Raw genomic sequence first — 14,635 nt, 5'->3', positions numbered from 1 at the left:
ATGCATCTTCCATGTTCTCCAATCATCCTACTCCTGTGCTTGATACGTCAGCCATGTTGTCCTTGCAAACCTCACCAGTTCCTGTCTCCCTCTCACGCATTTGCCTTCTTTTGGAAACCAATCAGTTACCCTTACTGACCAGTGGTTACCTCGTCTATGCGCTGCCTGCCCTGCGCATGCCCCTGTCCTCATATTCACTTCGGCTAAGTAGTCCATACCATCCGTTTGTTCTCTGACCAACACTGCTCTCTTTTTGTTCCTCAAAGGGGCCCTGCAACGAATTTTCAAGTGACCAGCGAGTGGCTGCATTAAATAAGTTCACTGCCTCACGAATCGACTTCCGCATTTTTTTTAGAATCCGTTAAGTACGAGCAGAGTTACAAAGTATTGCTACACGCTGCAATTGCTTTCTCTCTTCTCTCGTCCCGCCGAACGTGCTGGAAGCTAAGCAGGGAGCGATTACTCGGAGAGAAGACGTTATGCCACGCATGAATTATGGCCCCGAGAACTCTTCCTTCCCTCTTCTTTTTCTTCGAACGCGCGGCTTACGTTCAGTGTCACTGCATGCGATCGTGGGCACGTAGTGGCCTTCCGCGGCGAACGTGGAAACTATGCAACTGACGAGGCTCAAATCAGCCAATAGTCGTGAATACGGGTATATGGATGCGGTAATTTGGGTATGTGGCATGATTTGTAGAAATGTGACAAGTATTTCTAGTTGACTTTGAGAATTGCATCTGTATCTAAGGTCACGTGCTGCGTTCTAATGTATGGCTTGCATGTTCTTGGAAGTTTTGAGAACCGATCGGCAGCGGGTTTTTTTTACCATGCTCAAAACGTGTTTCTGGGCCCCATTCAAAGTTACACCAATTATTATCCTTTCTGCGGGTCGCTGCATCGTCAGTGGAAGTTACAGTTGGCTAGTCAGCGTAAGGTACATCTCGCTGGAGAGGAAGGCCATGACAACATGTTGGTTTAGAAGGCGAAGAACCTATATGGAAGCCTTTAGCTACTGTAATGAAACTTTGGTTCTTGTAGTACGCATCAGCGGATTCATTGCTATACTAACTTTAATCCCTTGCTCCTCTAATACTCACATATCTATTCCCCTTCACCAGTGATCCATCGTTGGGTAGCCTACGGCACATGTTTCTGGCTTAACTCCCTGCCCTCTTCCATTGTATTTTCTATCTTCCTTCTAGCACAGCATACATTATGAACATTTGAGCAGCGGGAAATGAAACTCAGAGAAAACGAAGAATCTGTAGAAGACAGTGTCCTCAACATCAATTGAACAGGTCCGGGGACTTTATGGGCTGCAGGAAAGAATACGTAACATTCGATACTTCTGTGATGCGATAACGGTTACAAGACGTTAAAGCCAAGAAGTGTTGCCGCAATCGATTAACAAGCATTACAAAACAAAGATTTCTGTGCAGACGGCCCGTTCTGTCCTCATTTACGCACACGAACCAATCGCCGTAGTGAGACGAGTTTGTAAACGGAGGATATTCGGATAGAACTTTCATTTCATCATCTTACACATAAGCGCTATTTAGGAGACCAAAAAATCGCGAAATTAGACTTCGCGTGCTAGGCATAATCAGTCTTTATCTGTCATGTCGGCCCTACCAGAAGGCCGAAAGGTAAGAAAAAAGTAAGAGTTATCCTCGCGCTGGCTGCAGAAAGCGCTATAGGCAGGAAACTTCGCAGTTTCCACTGAGTTTTCGCGGACTCGCTCGCACCCAACTTTTCAGACATCGCTTTTTCACTTCAGCCGCGTTCGGGGACGCTGCAACTTTCCAGAGAAGCGAGAACTCATTCGGGCGTCGCTGATCGATGACGTTGCTACACGTCCAGACGTGTCAGCGCCTTTTCTGTACGTTAGACGAGGCGCTGCACACACGTACACGCGTCAACATGTCTGCGTTGCGTCTTTCGTCACGTCGACGCCCAAAAGGCGCAGTCTAACTCTGGCATTGTGTCCCGAGGTGTTGTTGCTGCAGAATTCGGACAACCAGCGCTTCCGTCCGCTCGCATTCACGGTCCTGTCATCACTCGTCATTGTCGTCTCGTTTTACTGTGGCCGCTGTCTCCCGAATCTGAGGGGCATGGCAAATTATTTTCCTATTTCTTTCGTAATAGACATTACAACAACAACAACAACAACAACAACAACAACAACAACAACAACAACAACAACAACAACAACAACAACAACAACAACAACAACAACAACAACAACAACAACAACAAACTGCACGACAGAAGGCGCAGCGAAATAGGGGCCGTCACGGTGCCTTCTTCGTCACTCATGGCATATAATGGCGTGCTAAGCGCCCTGGAATGAAGAATGAGGCAGCGGGGACGATCTCATTCTTCAACCCCTCGGTGCGGAACGAACACACCCACGTGACGATTGCTGGCGGAAACGATAAAAGAAATTTGGCGTCAACCTCTTCCCCCATCCTTCTCCGCAATCTTCTCGCGTATCGGTTGAGAACGTTTCATTCCATCGGCGATCTTATATCGTCCTCCCGAATTTCGCTCGTTGTTCCCCCTTTCATTTCTGTCATTTTTCGAGCTTCCCGTAATGAATCTCCGGCCGTTGAAACGCGATGCCGCCGTCGCCGCCTCTCGGGCCCTCTTACCGCGGAGAGATGTGATCAACAGAAGCGCCAGTGGCAGCAAGCCGACGACATACGCAACGGGACCGACACGCTCGCAATCCGTGCTCTTCCCCATATTCTCGGCGAGTGAACCCGTGCTCTTCCCCATATTCTCTGCGATTCAATCCGTGCTCTTCCCCATATTCTCGGCGAGTGAATCGGTGCTCTTCCCCATATTCTCGGCGATTTAATCCGTGCTCTTCCCCATGTTCTCGGCGAGTGAATCCGTGCTCTTCCCCATATTCTCGGCGAGTGAATCCGTGCTCTTCCCCATATTCTCGGCGAGTGAAGCGCGACGAACGGCGCGTGCCTTCACCGCTTTCTTGCTTCTCAGTTTCGCGAGTGAGAAATATTTAATTTGCATGAATAATGGATTACGGGAGGAAGGAGGGAAGAGAAAGAAACAAAATACGACAGAAAACGGCGTACTGGAGAGAAACGTCCCGGCGGATGCAGTCCTGAATCGGGTATATACACACTGCTCGGATCCTGAAACGGCGTGCGCCTACGTGAACGAAAGCGATGTATACGAACTTGCAAATTAGTGGCGCCGCTGAAAGCTTGTCGGGAGGCCCCGTGACGCCGAAAAATTCGCACGTCATCGTTATTTCTTCTTCCTCGAACGAAGTGCGATCACTTTTCTCTCGCGGGCGGACATTTCGGTATAATCTTCCATACTTCCCCGTCCCCCATTTTTTATGGTTTCATACGCTTTTCGTCAAATTTGGAACCGCGCTTTCGGAGAATTTTTAGTCGCTCTAAAATAATTCATCATTTCCTTTCGGTGGGTTCTCGGCACGTACTCAATCACTTTAGAACCAAGCCGCTTCTGTTTAGCGTGGCGTGTTGAAAGTTGGCAGCTGACGGATTTACTTCCGCTTAAACCTGACCCTGCAGGGCCGAATTTTAATGGCATTTAATCGAGCCTCACACTTTCGTTGAAAGCCATCACTCTTGGCGGAGAACGGAGTGCCCGAGTGAATTGAGGCAATATTAAAAATTAAAAAAAATGTTCCAGTGGTAGATGATGCTGCAAAGTTGGATTTAGACTAACAGACTTGGCCGGTGATGACGCCGTCTGAGCATGTCTATTCTCGCGTCGCACGTTTTAATGAAGAATCTGTCAATCAAGACTATCACAGAAGCACAGGGCGTCTCTCATAATCATATAGTGGTTTTGGGACGTTAAACTCCACATATTAATCAATCACAGAAGCATAGGAACAGTGTGTCGCGCTTCCTTTCACAGGAGTCAGAGTACTGGGAATACTACCTGTACAAACTGCTCTCGTTCAGAACGCTCTTCGGAAGCCTACTCAACTGCGAAGAGAAGTGCTTGCTGAATCACGTGAGAAAATGCTGCGTAACGTCCACTCCACAGCCATCGGAGTGCGATGCAGAACTTCGAAGACATGTGGATGCTATTCCTGTTCCTTCTCCGCCAACGCGAGTGAAGGCTACTTGTCGAGTGATGTTACTGTACACGACAGTTCCTCAAACGGTGAACTCCCAGAAAGGCTACCGCGGGTTTAAGTATTTAAGCCTGCCGAGTTCTAGTGCATCAGTATAGAGTATATTACATGCTAAACTGCGGTATAGTTTACCTGTTGCTCAGAACTGCACCCGGAGTGCTGTGATCACTGTGCGCAGAAGTAAGCCATCGGTGTACATTCAGAGAGCAAAAAAAAAAAAAGTGAAAAATGAGCAGGTATAGTCAGAGTATTACCCGCATCTGGCTGGCATCCTTATACTCTCGAAAGGGTTCAGTATCTCGATGTATAAGAATAATGGAATTGTTAACAAACTAAATCTACTTGCATTAATGTAAGGTATGCTACCTGATATGCTTTTGCAAGAATCTCATTGCTTAGATTTCAAAAATGACACCGACTGATCCTACGTAGTCGCTGAAGTTCGCTAAATCTATTTATTAGAAGGTGAAACATCCAAGTAGGGCAAAAATTACTTGGATTCGCGTGTGTGCCAAATCATTATTGTCAGGTATCTCAGCGCGGGTTCGGTAACTTGTAGGAAATGCCTCCGACATGTCCCGAGATTTACTATAGCCTTATTTTACGGGGAGGAAAAGCACAGCGGATCGATAATCGTATTTTCGCCTGCGCTTACTTTCACCAACGGCGCACTAACCTATTTATTATTTGACAGTGATACGCCTTATTAAATTCCGCTAGTTACGAAGTCACGCCAGCTTATGAGGCGCTTTATGGTAGGCACGTCATTTGTTATCACCTTTTATTTACATTGTAACACGCGAGGAATGCATTGGGGCCCCCGCTTCAGAATAACCATCGAAAGAAGGGTCCATGCATGAAGAGTCTGGCCTAGATAATCTTACTGCACTCATGTACGCGAACTAGGTTAGAGCGGCATTAAACAGAGACCAGGCTTTGAGCAAGGCGACATTATGCGAGGTCGATCAAACAGACTCAAAGATTTGCCATGTCGTGGTATAGCTTGCGATAGAATGAAGTTAAATAACGAATTCAAATATAGTCGGTGGATGGTTAAAATTATAACAGCAAAACTGAATTTGTCTTGCAAGGACCTTTGCTGTACAAAAGCCGACTTTGATGAATGTTCTTGTGGTAATCTCTAGTCATAACAATACTGATAATATGTGGGGTTTACTATATATTAATCACCATATGAATCTTATAGACGCCGTAGTGAAGGGCGTCGAAAAATTTTCTGAACACCTGGGGCTCTATAACGTGCACCCTAATCTGAGCACACGGGCTTACAGAATTTTCGCCGGTGAGCTTCAGTCAACATGCAGTCAAGGACAGACACGCATTGCCATGGCCATGTATTATTATTATGTGCTAACAAAATGCCAGTACCCATGTCGGTGGTCGGATGCAGCGTAACTCTAACGGAGGCCGAAACGTCTTCCTAAAAGCGAGGCAACGAGCCTTTCTCAACAGAGATGTTGAAACGCGAAACAGTTCCGTCAAAACAAATCACGCATCAAAACCGGGGTTACCAGTGATGTCAAACGCATGAAACAACGGCTTGCTTTGGCTTTCGCACCAACCGCAAAATGACTTTCATCATAGTTGAGAGCCTAGCCCTCACTTAAGGCAAACACTGTCAGAAGACTTTATGGGTGGGCTAGCGCATTGCATGGTGCCAGGTGAAATGCTTTATTTTATATAAAATACACTTCAACGGCAGTGTACATAAGAAAACCAGGTAAAAGTTGATATTTTAATCGCGAAAGTGAATGTTACGTTATCTGCTTCACAGATCCAAATTAAGGACGACTTTGGTTGATTGATATGCGGGATTTAACGTCCCAAAACCACCATATGATTATGAGACACGCAGTAGTGGAAGGCTCCGGAAATTTCAGCCACATGGGGTTCTTTAACGTGCACCCAAATCTGAGCACAGTTTATGGACGACTTTCAGCGTGTAACACGTGCCAACTGCACTTGGCTCTAACTGTAGTTTACTCCGGTTCCCTGAGGTTGGCGAGGCCATGTAACTAGGGCGGTGACAATATAAATAAGCTACCCCTCACAATCCCACGGGCAGCAAGTCGTCGCTCACCTTCAAAGGTAACGTTGAGCAGATATTTCTTGTACAGCACCCCGCCGTCGACGTCACGCATGGCGTTGCAATAGAGCTCATTCCGCGGCTCGCACAGGTGCTCCCACACCTTGTGGAGCGCGTGCGCCATGGCGTACACGGCGTCCAGCACAAATTGCACCTTGGACTCCTGCAGGTAACCGACGGACTCGTCGAGCCGCAGGTTCTTGGAGCAAGTGGGCAGCGAGCTGCCGTTGCCGCTTCTCCTGGTGGCGGCCGCGCTGCCGGCGCCGTCGTCGTCCCGCACGACGCACTGGAACACGTCTTCCCAGTACTCCTTGAACCACGGGTTGCGCCTGTTGTTCTCAACCGTCAGATTGCGCATGTACGCGTCGAATTCCGGTATGAACCTCGACTCGAGCTCGATGGTGATGGCGCCTTCGGCGACCTCCTCGAGTCCTTCAACGAGTTTCTCCTGCTTTCCCCAGCCGTCGCTGGCCACCCAGACGAAGTCCTCGCTCCGGTTGGCTCTCTTGGCCGCCGCCAGGACGCCGCGCGCGTCTTCGGCCCGAGTGAAGAGGACGACGCCACGGGCGTTGGCCTTGAGCAGCAGGTTCTGGTAGATCTGGTCGAATGTCTCCATGGTGGCGGAGTGCGGGACCTTCTCGTTGACTGCGATGCAGATGTTGCGCGCGCGGGCCTCCCGCGTGAAGGCGGTCATGCCCGAGTCGCCGTACTGGCCTTCCGACGTGACAAGAGACACGTAGGACCAGTTGAAGCGTTGCACCACGTCCACCATGGCGAGCGCCTGGAACGTGTCTGGCGGCACGGTGCGCGCGAAGAAGTCGTAGCGGGTCTTGTCGCTTAGCGAGGTGCCCGTCGAAGCGGGGCTGATTTGGGGGATGCGAAAGAGGCGCAGCAGATTGGCTACCTGGGTAGGAACGAGATGTGACGGATGTTAAAGAGATTAAACACTGAAAACATCAACACACTAGTTCGTGATGCATGATCAAGCACAGCGCAATCACCCAGATAAGTACAAACATAGAAGGACGAACAAGGCGCTGACTTGCAATTGATTTCTTTACAATGGAAAAGCTAATATACAAGCTTCACAAAAGAAAAAAAGAAGAAAAAACCAGCAACGTGAAAATCAACTAAAAGTGTAATCAAACCGATCGTTATCGAGCCGTGCTCTGTTAAGATAATTCAGTCTTTCATTGTAGGCGCAGCGGGTGCCACGATTACGCATTCATTGCTCATTTCCCTCTCTCCATCATCTCATCTTTAGACTTCCGTTGCCCATTACACTAGCGAACGGTAGTCAACCGGACGCGTGTTCATTTATCTCTCGTTCGGCAGCATTGAGCCGAATCCTTGACGACAAGGCACGCACCTGGAGTGAGACCTCCGAGTAGGAGCCGCCGACGACGCCGCTGATGGCGCGGCTGCTGAAGCGTAGCTTCGGGGGCGCTCCGTCCGAGCACTGGAATGCGTTGGTGTCCACGGTGTTGAGCGAGGCCCGGATGAACTCGAGCGACTGGTTGAGCGCGTACGTGTCGCTCGAGCAGGTGTCCAGGATGGTGGCCCCGAGCCGGATGCCGCCGAGCAGCGACGGGTCCTCGTTGATGCGGTCGATGGCGAACAGCATGGCCTCCAGCCGCTGGATACCGCGGTCCTTGTTGATCTTGCCGCACCTGGTGCGCTCGCCCTTCTCGTGGATTGGAAACAGTCCGCCCAGCACGATGTCCCCCGGCACGTGCGCCTTCATGGCCCAGCCGCCGGGGGGCTCCAGCCACAGCCAGGGCCAAAGCCAGAGCCAGAGGATCGGCCGTGCAGCCGGCCACGCCCACAGGCCCCTCAGCATGTCGCAGCAGCCGGCGCCACGCACAGCGGCCCGCTGCCTGCCACCTGCATGGACAGAAAACAAGCGTTCGTGGCATATACTAGAAAAAACGTGCCCATTGTGACTGCACTCCATTGATTGATATGTGGGGTTTAACGTCTCAAAACCACCATGATTACGAGAGATGCCGTATCTTTCAAACTCTCTCATCCCTATCCCCAGTGCAGGGTAGCATACCGGTCGCTTCAGACTGCTGGTTAACATCCCTGCCTTTCCTTTCCCTCCTGTTCCTCCTTCCTTCCTTATGCAGTGTCAATCTCTCTCGTATAGTGATGAACTCCGGGAATTTCAACCACCTGAGGTTCCTTAACGTGCACCCATCTCTGAGCACACGGGCCTACATCATTTTGGCCTCTATCGAAAATGCAGCAGCTGCACCCGAGATTAGATCCCGCGACCTGCGGGTCAGCATCCGAGTACCTTAGCCACTAGACCACCGCGGCGGGTCTGTGAGTGCACTCCATACTTGCATTTTAGCAGTCTTGTACCGTTGCGCTGATCATGGATAACCATATCAAAAGGATACTTGCCTGACCACACCATCGGCTGTTTTACTTGACGAATAGTTGGTTCTCTTATATGGCTGTGATGGCTTTGTAACGGCTGTGCACCCACGTAGTTATCGTTTCTTTTCGTGTTGTCTGGTTTATATTTGCCGCTCCAGCAAAAAATTTAGTCTATGATCAGCGCATGTCCTGTACATTTTCTTCCTTTATCTCGTCTTTTTTTTTCTGTCGGTAAAATGAACCCACACTAACTAGCCCGCATCTAGACGCTTCCACTGTGTTTTCTTAGCATTAAGGCCAAACCTCATAAGCGCGAAAATGCACGCGACAGCGACGAGCGACGCCATGAGCGACAAAACAGGGCGTTCGCGCGACGTGTCGCGTGCTCCTTTTCGCGCGATCGCTCGGTTCTCCAGATTCGGAAACCGTCGCTCATCGCCCGGAAGTGCTGGGCTCAAGCAGCCAATAGCGAAATACCGGAAAAGACAAAGTCTACATAGGTGCACGTGACCCTGCCCGAGTCACGTATGCGCAACAAAAAATAACGCAATGTTTATTACGCATGTGCATATAAAAAGTGCTGCAAGGCAATAATAAACACTTTCCGTTTCATTACACAACAATTATCTTATTTTTAAATTGCATATCGCTCGCTACGCAGTTTTCTTGGTGCGAGTAGACGGCCTCATGCCAGCAACAGTGGAATTCGCTCGCCGAAGCCGTCGCGTGAATGAGGTTTGCCTGCGCTAGCGACTGATCGCGCGAAGACGATCTACGTCGCGTCGCTGTCGCGTGCATTTTCGCGCTTATGAGGTTTGGCCTTTAAAGTTTGCATCATCGTAAACATACTTGTGAGAAAAAAATTCACAGAACGTAGTAGTACAGCACAATTAAGCTATTTACAGCGAACAATGGCTGTAGCGGCATCCAATGACTGGCTAAGTTAAAAAGAAAATCTCAATAAAAATAGCGTGATTACAGTCAATATTCACGGCTCAAAGTAAGAAATGTAAGTTGTAGATGTATACGTGTCAAATTGACCAATCTTGCGCTGAAGCCTTGTGTTTTAAGCATGAGTGTTACATACGAATGCCACGTTTTGTACCTACAACGGTATACAATTATAATTTAAACTATAACGGCCACAGTGACATCACCACACTGCGCAAATGAATTCGCGTGCACAGGGGAAACTAGTACATTATTCATTGGCTACCCAAAGAACACGTATGCAGACGCGATCAAATTCTTATTCTTGTTAGGACTTGTATAATAATTGATATTTAGTTCACGTTATTGTTTGTATGAAAAGTGTACCAATTAATGTATGTATTCCTTTTAGGCTCCACTTACACAATGCCCTGGTTATTTTGCCCCGCCGCGGTGGTCTAGTGGCTAAGGTACTCGGCTGCTGACCCGCAGGTCGCCGGTTCAAATCCCGGCTGCGGCGGCTGCATTTCCGATGGAGGCGGAAATGTCGTAGGCCCGTGTGCTCAGATTTGGGTGCACGTTAAAGAACCCCAGGTGGTCAAAATTTCCGGAGCCCTCCACTACGGCGTCTCTCATAATCATATGGTGGTTTTGGGACGTTAAACCCCACAAATCAATCAATCAATTACACAATACCCTGTTCGGTCTGTAAGGTATTTTGAATAAGTAAATACCCAGAAAGAGTAAATACATCATATGGTGGTTTTGGGACGTTAAACCCCACAAATCAATCAATCAGAAAGAGTAAATACGACGAAAACTTTCTATATCTTCGCAGCTTGAGCTGAAATAAGAGAATAATCTTAGTGCGCATGTTCCACAAATGTACGCCACCGAGACAGATATCATGCTGCATAGTTATCCTGGAAGAATTCTTGTTTTGGGTCTATTTGGGCTGGTGGTTGTGTTCTCAACTTGAAAGTCTAACTTCTATGTTCAACTGTGCTTCTAGCCGCGGCACTGCCCCGAAAGCAGTAAGCTGCTCATTTAAGAAAGTTAAATAATCTTCTCAGTAATCAACTTGCATGGAATGAGTCAAAGTCATACGTTACAACAGGATTCCCCCTTTGAGATTTGAAAATTAGCACGTTCGTACATTGAAATAGTTAAAAACAACGAACGACGAATTGACGGCTGGATTAGGTTTTTAATCGGATTTCACATGAAATACAGAACGGTACATCCCAGTTACGACTGTTTCTGCGCCATTGCGACATGGTCGGCCAGCTATATTAATGAAGGTTTCCTTTTCGGAACTGGAAGTCGAAATAATGAACTCGATAACTTGAAACCTTCGCCACTTCGAAAGCGGGAAATGTCAACTTCATTGAAAATGTTTCTGAAGACTCGCCAGTGAACAAAACGGAACTGTCGACTCGGCACACAGAGCAACGCCGTGAACGCTTGCTTCTAAGAAGTTCAAAGTGGTAATGCAGATTAGGAGCTATAATTAGCAACAAAATACTTTTGTGCACGTTAATTTCATTTACTTTCTACTGAGCCCGTAATGTCGCTAAGGCCACAGCAACACAGCTTTGTGAACAAAAATGTGTCAGAAAAAAAGAAAGACATCGAAATCGTTTAGCGATTGGCGCAGCCTTAAATCCTGAGCTAAATGCAATTCCACCATTGCGACACCCGAGGAAAGGACTTGCACTGGTACTTGGTTACTGCAGTTTGTAGAGTTTGCACAGCTATGTTTACTGGACCGCCCCGCCGCGGTGGTCCAGTGACAAAGGTACTTGGCTGCTGACCCGCAGGTCACGGGATCGAATCCCGGCTGGAGCGACCGCATTTTCGATGGAGGCGAAAATGCTGTACGCCCGTGTGCTCAGATTTGGGCGCACGTTTGAGAACCTCAGGTGGTCGAAATTTCCGGACCTATTTAGTACGGCGTATCTCGTAATAATATGGTGGACTTGAGACGTCAAACTTTGCCTATCAATCAAATCGTTTACCGGACCGTCAATGACGTCACCGTTCGGGGGTAAGTACGCACGGCTTTCCCGACACCGAGTAGAATCTTCCTAGACAAATTCGCAAACTCGGTGTACGACACGCGCGCTACATGTTGCTTCGCTCTATCGACTTCCTCCTAGCTACGGCAGTTGACACACGAGTCGTGTGTGCAGCGGGATTGGTCATGTTGTTTTTCCTCTTCAGATGAAGCAACGAAGGCGCCAGAGAAGCGTCGGTGGCAGGAGCGATCGCGCGTTTGGCAAGGTGGCCTCTTAGGCAGCGTGACTGTCAGTCGCACATTTCCGACGCGTTTTTAAGATATAGATCGCAATTACTTGCTGGTTATGTTAACTATATTACTTTAGAATGATCGTCCATTCTGAAGTAAGTTCGTTTATTATAGCTCGGGTCTGAGCAGTGCTAGCCATTGCTTTAGGCTTGCATTGAGAAGTTGGAGTTTAGCGCGATGACGCCACATCACATGAAATCTACTGATGGACGATCATTCGGGTTCCTGAAGTGCTACACCATCGAATGCACCGGCGTTGGACGTCTGCAGGCATGCAGCTGGTAATGATGAATAGCTGCAGCTAATATTGGTCACCTCATGTCATATAGTGACAATCCTAACTTCCCCTTGAAAGTCCAGTGAAAAGTCACACATGCACTACAATGCGAGGGCTTACAATCATTCTGAAGTTTTCACATGCACACTGTAACAAATTAATCCGCTTGAGTTGCAGCGGACTGGCTGGTTCACCCAAAACTCGAACCAGAAGCACGCGATCTTGAGCATCTACTTAAAATGCGCAAACTTATATAGGAACGCATTGCGAGGCGAGCATCTATGCTCCGCTTTGTAGAGGATTCGATGAATTCGACCCTGCGTAACGAGCAATTCACCAGCTCTGGTTTATGTGAGCTTCTTTTCAAAGCGATTGTCGACTTCGGATTTTCGCAGCGGCAACGAAATCTCGAACGTCCCAACGGAGCGCCCGCGTTCCCTTCTTGAAGCCGCGCGAGCATAAACAGAATATGAGTACACAGCCCTGAAAAAGAATGAAACACCCAGGACAAAAGAAAGAGCGATTGCACCGTCACGCAAAACAGCTCTATCGTTGCTTACGCTAAATCCTATGCACTTCGGGTGCGCCGAAACAAGCATTGGCGTCGAACTGCTTCTGATTCCATTCGCGCAACTGCAAGGAGCGCGGCCCGGTGATTTCAAATTTAGAGCCAGTTGCCTCGTTCACTTTCGCGTCGCCTGTTTCCCGTTTTCCGTCGCTGCGTGTTCTCGCAGCGGTGGCCCTGTAGTTCTCGTGGGACCACGAACTGAAAGATCATTTCATTTTTTTTTCAACTAGGTGTGCATATATATAAAGGTAACCAGAGTTCGGGTTCTGATGTGGCATACACCGTGCGCGCATTCCGCTCTGCTGCTCGTTGTTCGCGATTCGACAGCAAAGCCTACATCAACATCGCCAAGGCAAGACAGAAAAAAAAGAAAAAGAGAGGGTAAAACTTTCAACAAGCGCCGAGGTGGCGGTTGCTTGTGTTACACCGCTGCTGCACACTCGCTGCGCACAGTTTTGTGCTGATGCTCCTTGGCGAATGCTGTACATGCATGGAATGCCCACAGCGTGGCACCTTCCCTCTCGGTATACTTATGTTCACCTCGGTTTTTAAAATCTGCCCGTGCACTTTGTTTATTCCTAGCATCTTCGCACAGATATTTCCACCGTGTAACATTATGGCGGTCCACAACAGCCCTTCGCCCAACGATACGGTATATGCGTCGAGATGAGTAAGTGAACGAGCCTCGGAACAACAATGAGCACGAAATGAAAAGAAGACAAGAAAAGAAAACGCAGAATATTTTAGCTCGTGTTCAAAACGCGGTTGGTTTTTTTGTTGGTATGTTGATAAGTGTGCGTTCTTTGGAAGTACATGGTCTTAGGCGGGATGCGTGTTTCGACGAGTGACTTCACCGCGTGACGCCATGGCTACGGAGAGTGTAGGAAGTCGCGAGCTGCCAGCGTGCATACATCGCATCTGGGCGGGGTCTCGCAACAACGTGCTGCAACTGCGCGAACCGGCCGGCTTTTGTACCACCTCAGCGTGCGTGCGAGAGAGGGCGCGCCGCTACCTTAGAAATGCGACGACTAGGAGACTTCTATTTTCCGCGCACCGCTGACGCTTCCGTACACATAGTTGCTCGGTGCAACGCTACACATTGCGCAGGTTAACTTGATCATGTGCTGCACCGTCAAATGAAAATTCCTATTTATATAACAGTAATAGCATGTTTATGAACCCAGTGACATGCTCAGAAGTTTATTCTGTTTTTATGAATATGAAAAATTCTCAAAGCCGGGATGGAAATGACGTCCAGATAAAGCCGGTGAAATACGTCCTTGATATATTAACCCCAATACTTCCAGACATCTTTAACCTCTGCCTTAATTCAGGCGTTTTTCCCACCGAAATGCAAAAGGCAAACGTGTCCGCCCTCTTTAATAAGGGAGATAGGAGATGTGCGTCAAACTATCGACCCGTGTCAATATTGCCGGTATTTTCTAAAGGGCTTGAAAAAATAATTCAGATTTGGATGTCATCATATTGTAAAACTCATAAATTAATTTCTGACGATCGATACGGCTTTGTAACACACAAATCTACGGAATTAGCACTACTTCAACAAAAAGAATACGTATTACGCTCCTTTGAAGAAAAGAAAGTTGTTCTAGGCGTGTTCATAGATTTTTCTCAGGCATTCGATTGCATTAATCACAACATACTTTTATCGAAACTTGATAGGTATGGCTTCTGCGGTTGTGTTCACTCTTTACTTGCCTCTTACTTAGCCAGTCGCACACAGTATGTTTGTATTGATACCCACAAATCATCTGTTAAGCGTATAATAGCTGGAGTTCCACAGGGGAGTATATTACGACCTTTGTTGTTTAATTTATATATTAATGATATTTTAAGCTTATGTCAACAAGCTAAGTGCATTTTGTATGCCGATGATATGACCATACTTTTTTCGTTGG

The 14,635-nt window shown here is 47.9% G+C and overlaps 1 protein-coding gene across 6 annotated transcripts in view; it reads right to left on the bottom strand.

Moving 5' to 3' along the window:
- Positions 1-14,635, bottom strand: part of LOC119173478 (metabotropic glutamate receptor-like) — a 450,920-nt gene that overhangs the window by 99,110 nt on the left and 337,175 nt on the right. For all 6 annotated transcript variants that reach the window (XR_012895306.1, XM_075894965.1, XM_075894964.1 and 3 more), the window contains 2 exons: positions 7,618-8,132; positions 6,243-7,152 (listed from right to left, as the gene is read on the bottom strand). Coding sequence is in view for 5 of the 6 variants with exons in the window: in XM_075894965.1 (XP_075751080.1) it covers positions 6,243-7,152; positions 7,618-8,088 (1,381 nt within the window). In the remaining variant the exon portion in view is untranslated. The remainder of the gene's footprint in view (positions 1-6,242; positions 7,153-7,617; positions 8,133-14,635) is intronic.

This window comes from Rhipicephalus microplus, chromosome 5, assembly GCF_043290135.1.
Source record: "Rhipicephalus microplus isolate Deutch F79 chromosome 5, USDA_Rmic, whole genome shotgun sequence".
NCBI classification, from domain to species: domain Eukaryota; kingdom Metazoa; phylum Arthropoda; class Arachnida; order Ixodida; family Ixodidae; genus Rhipicephalus; species Rhipicephalus microplus.
The sequence above is the reverse complement of the archived record's forward strand: the minus strand, read 5'-3'. Positions and strand labels throughout refer to the sequence as shown.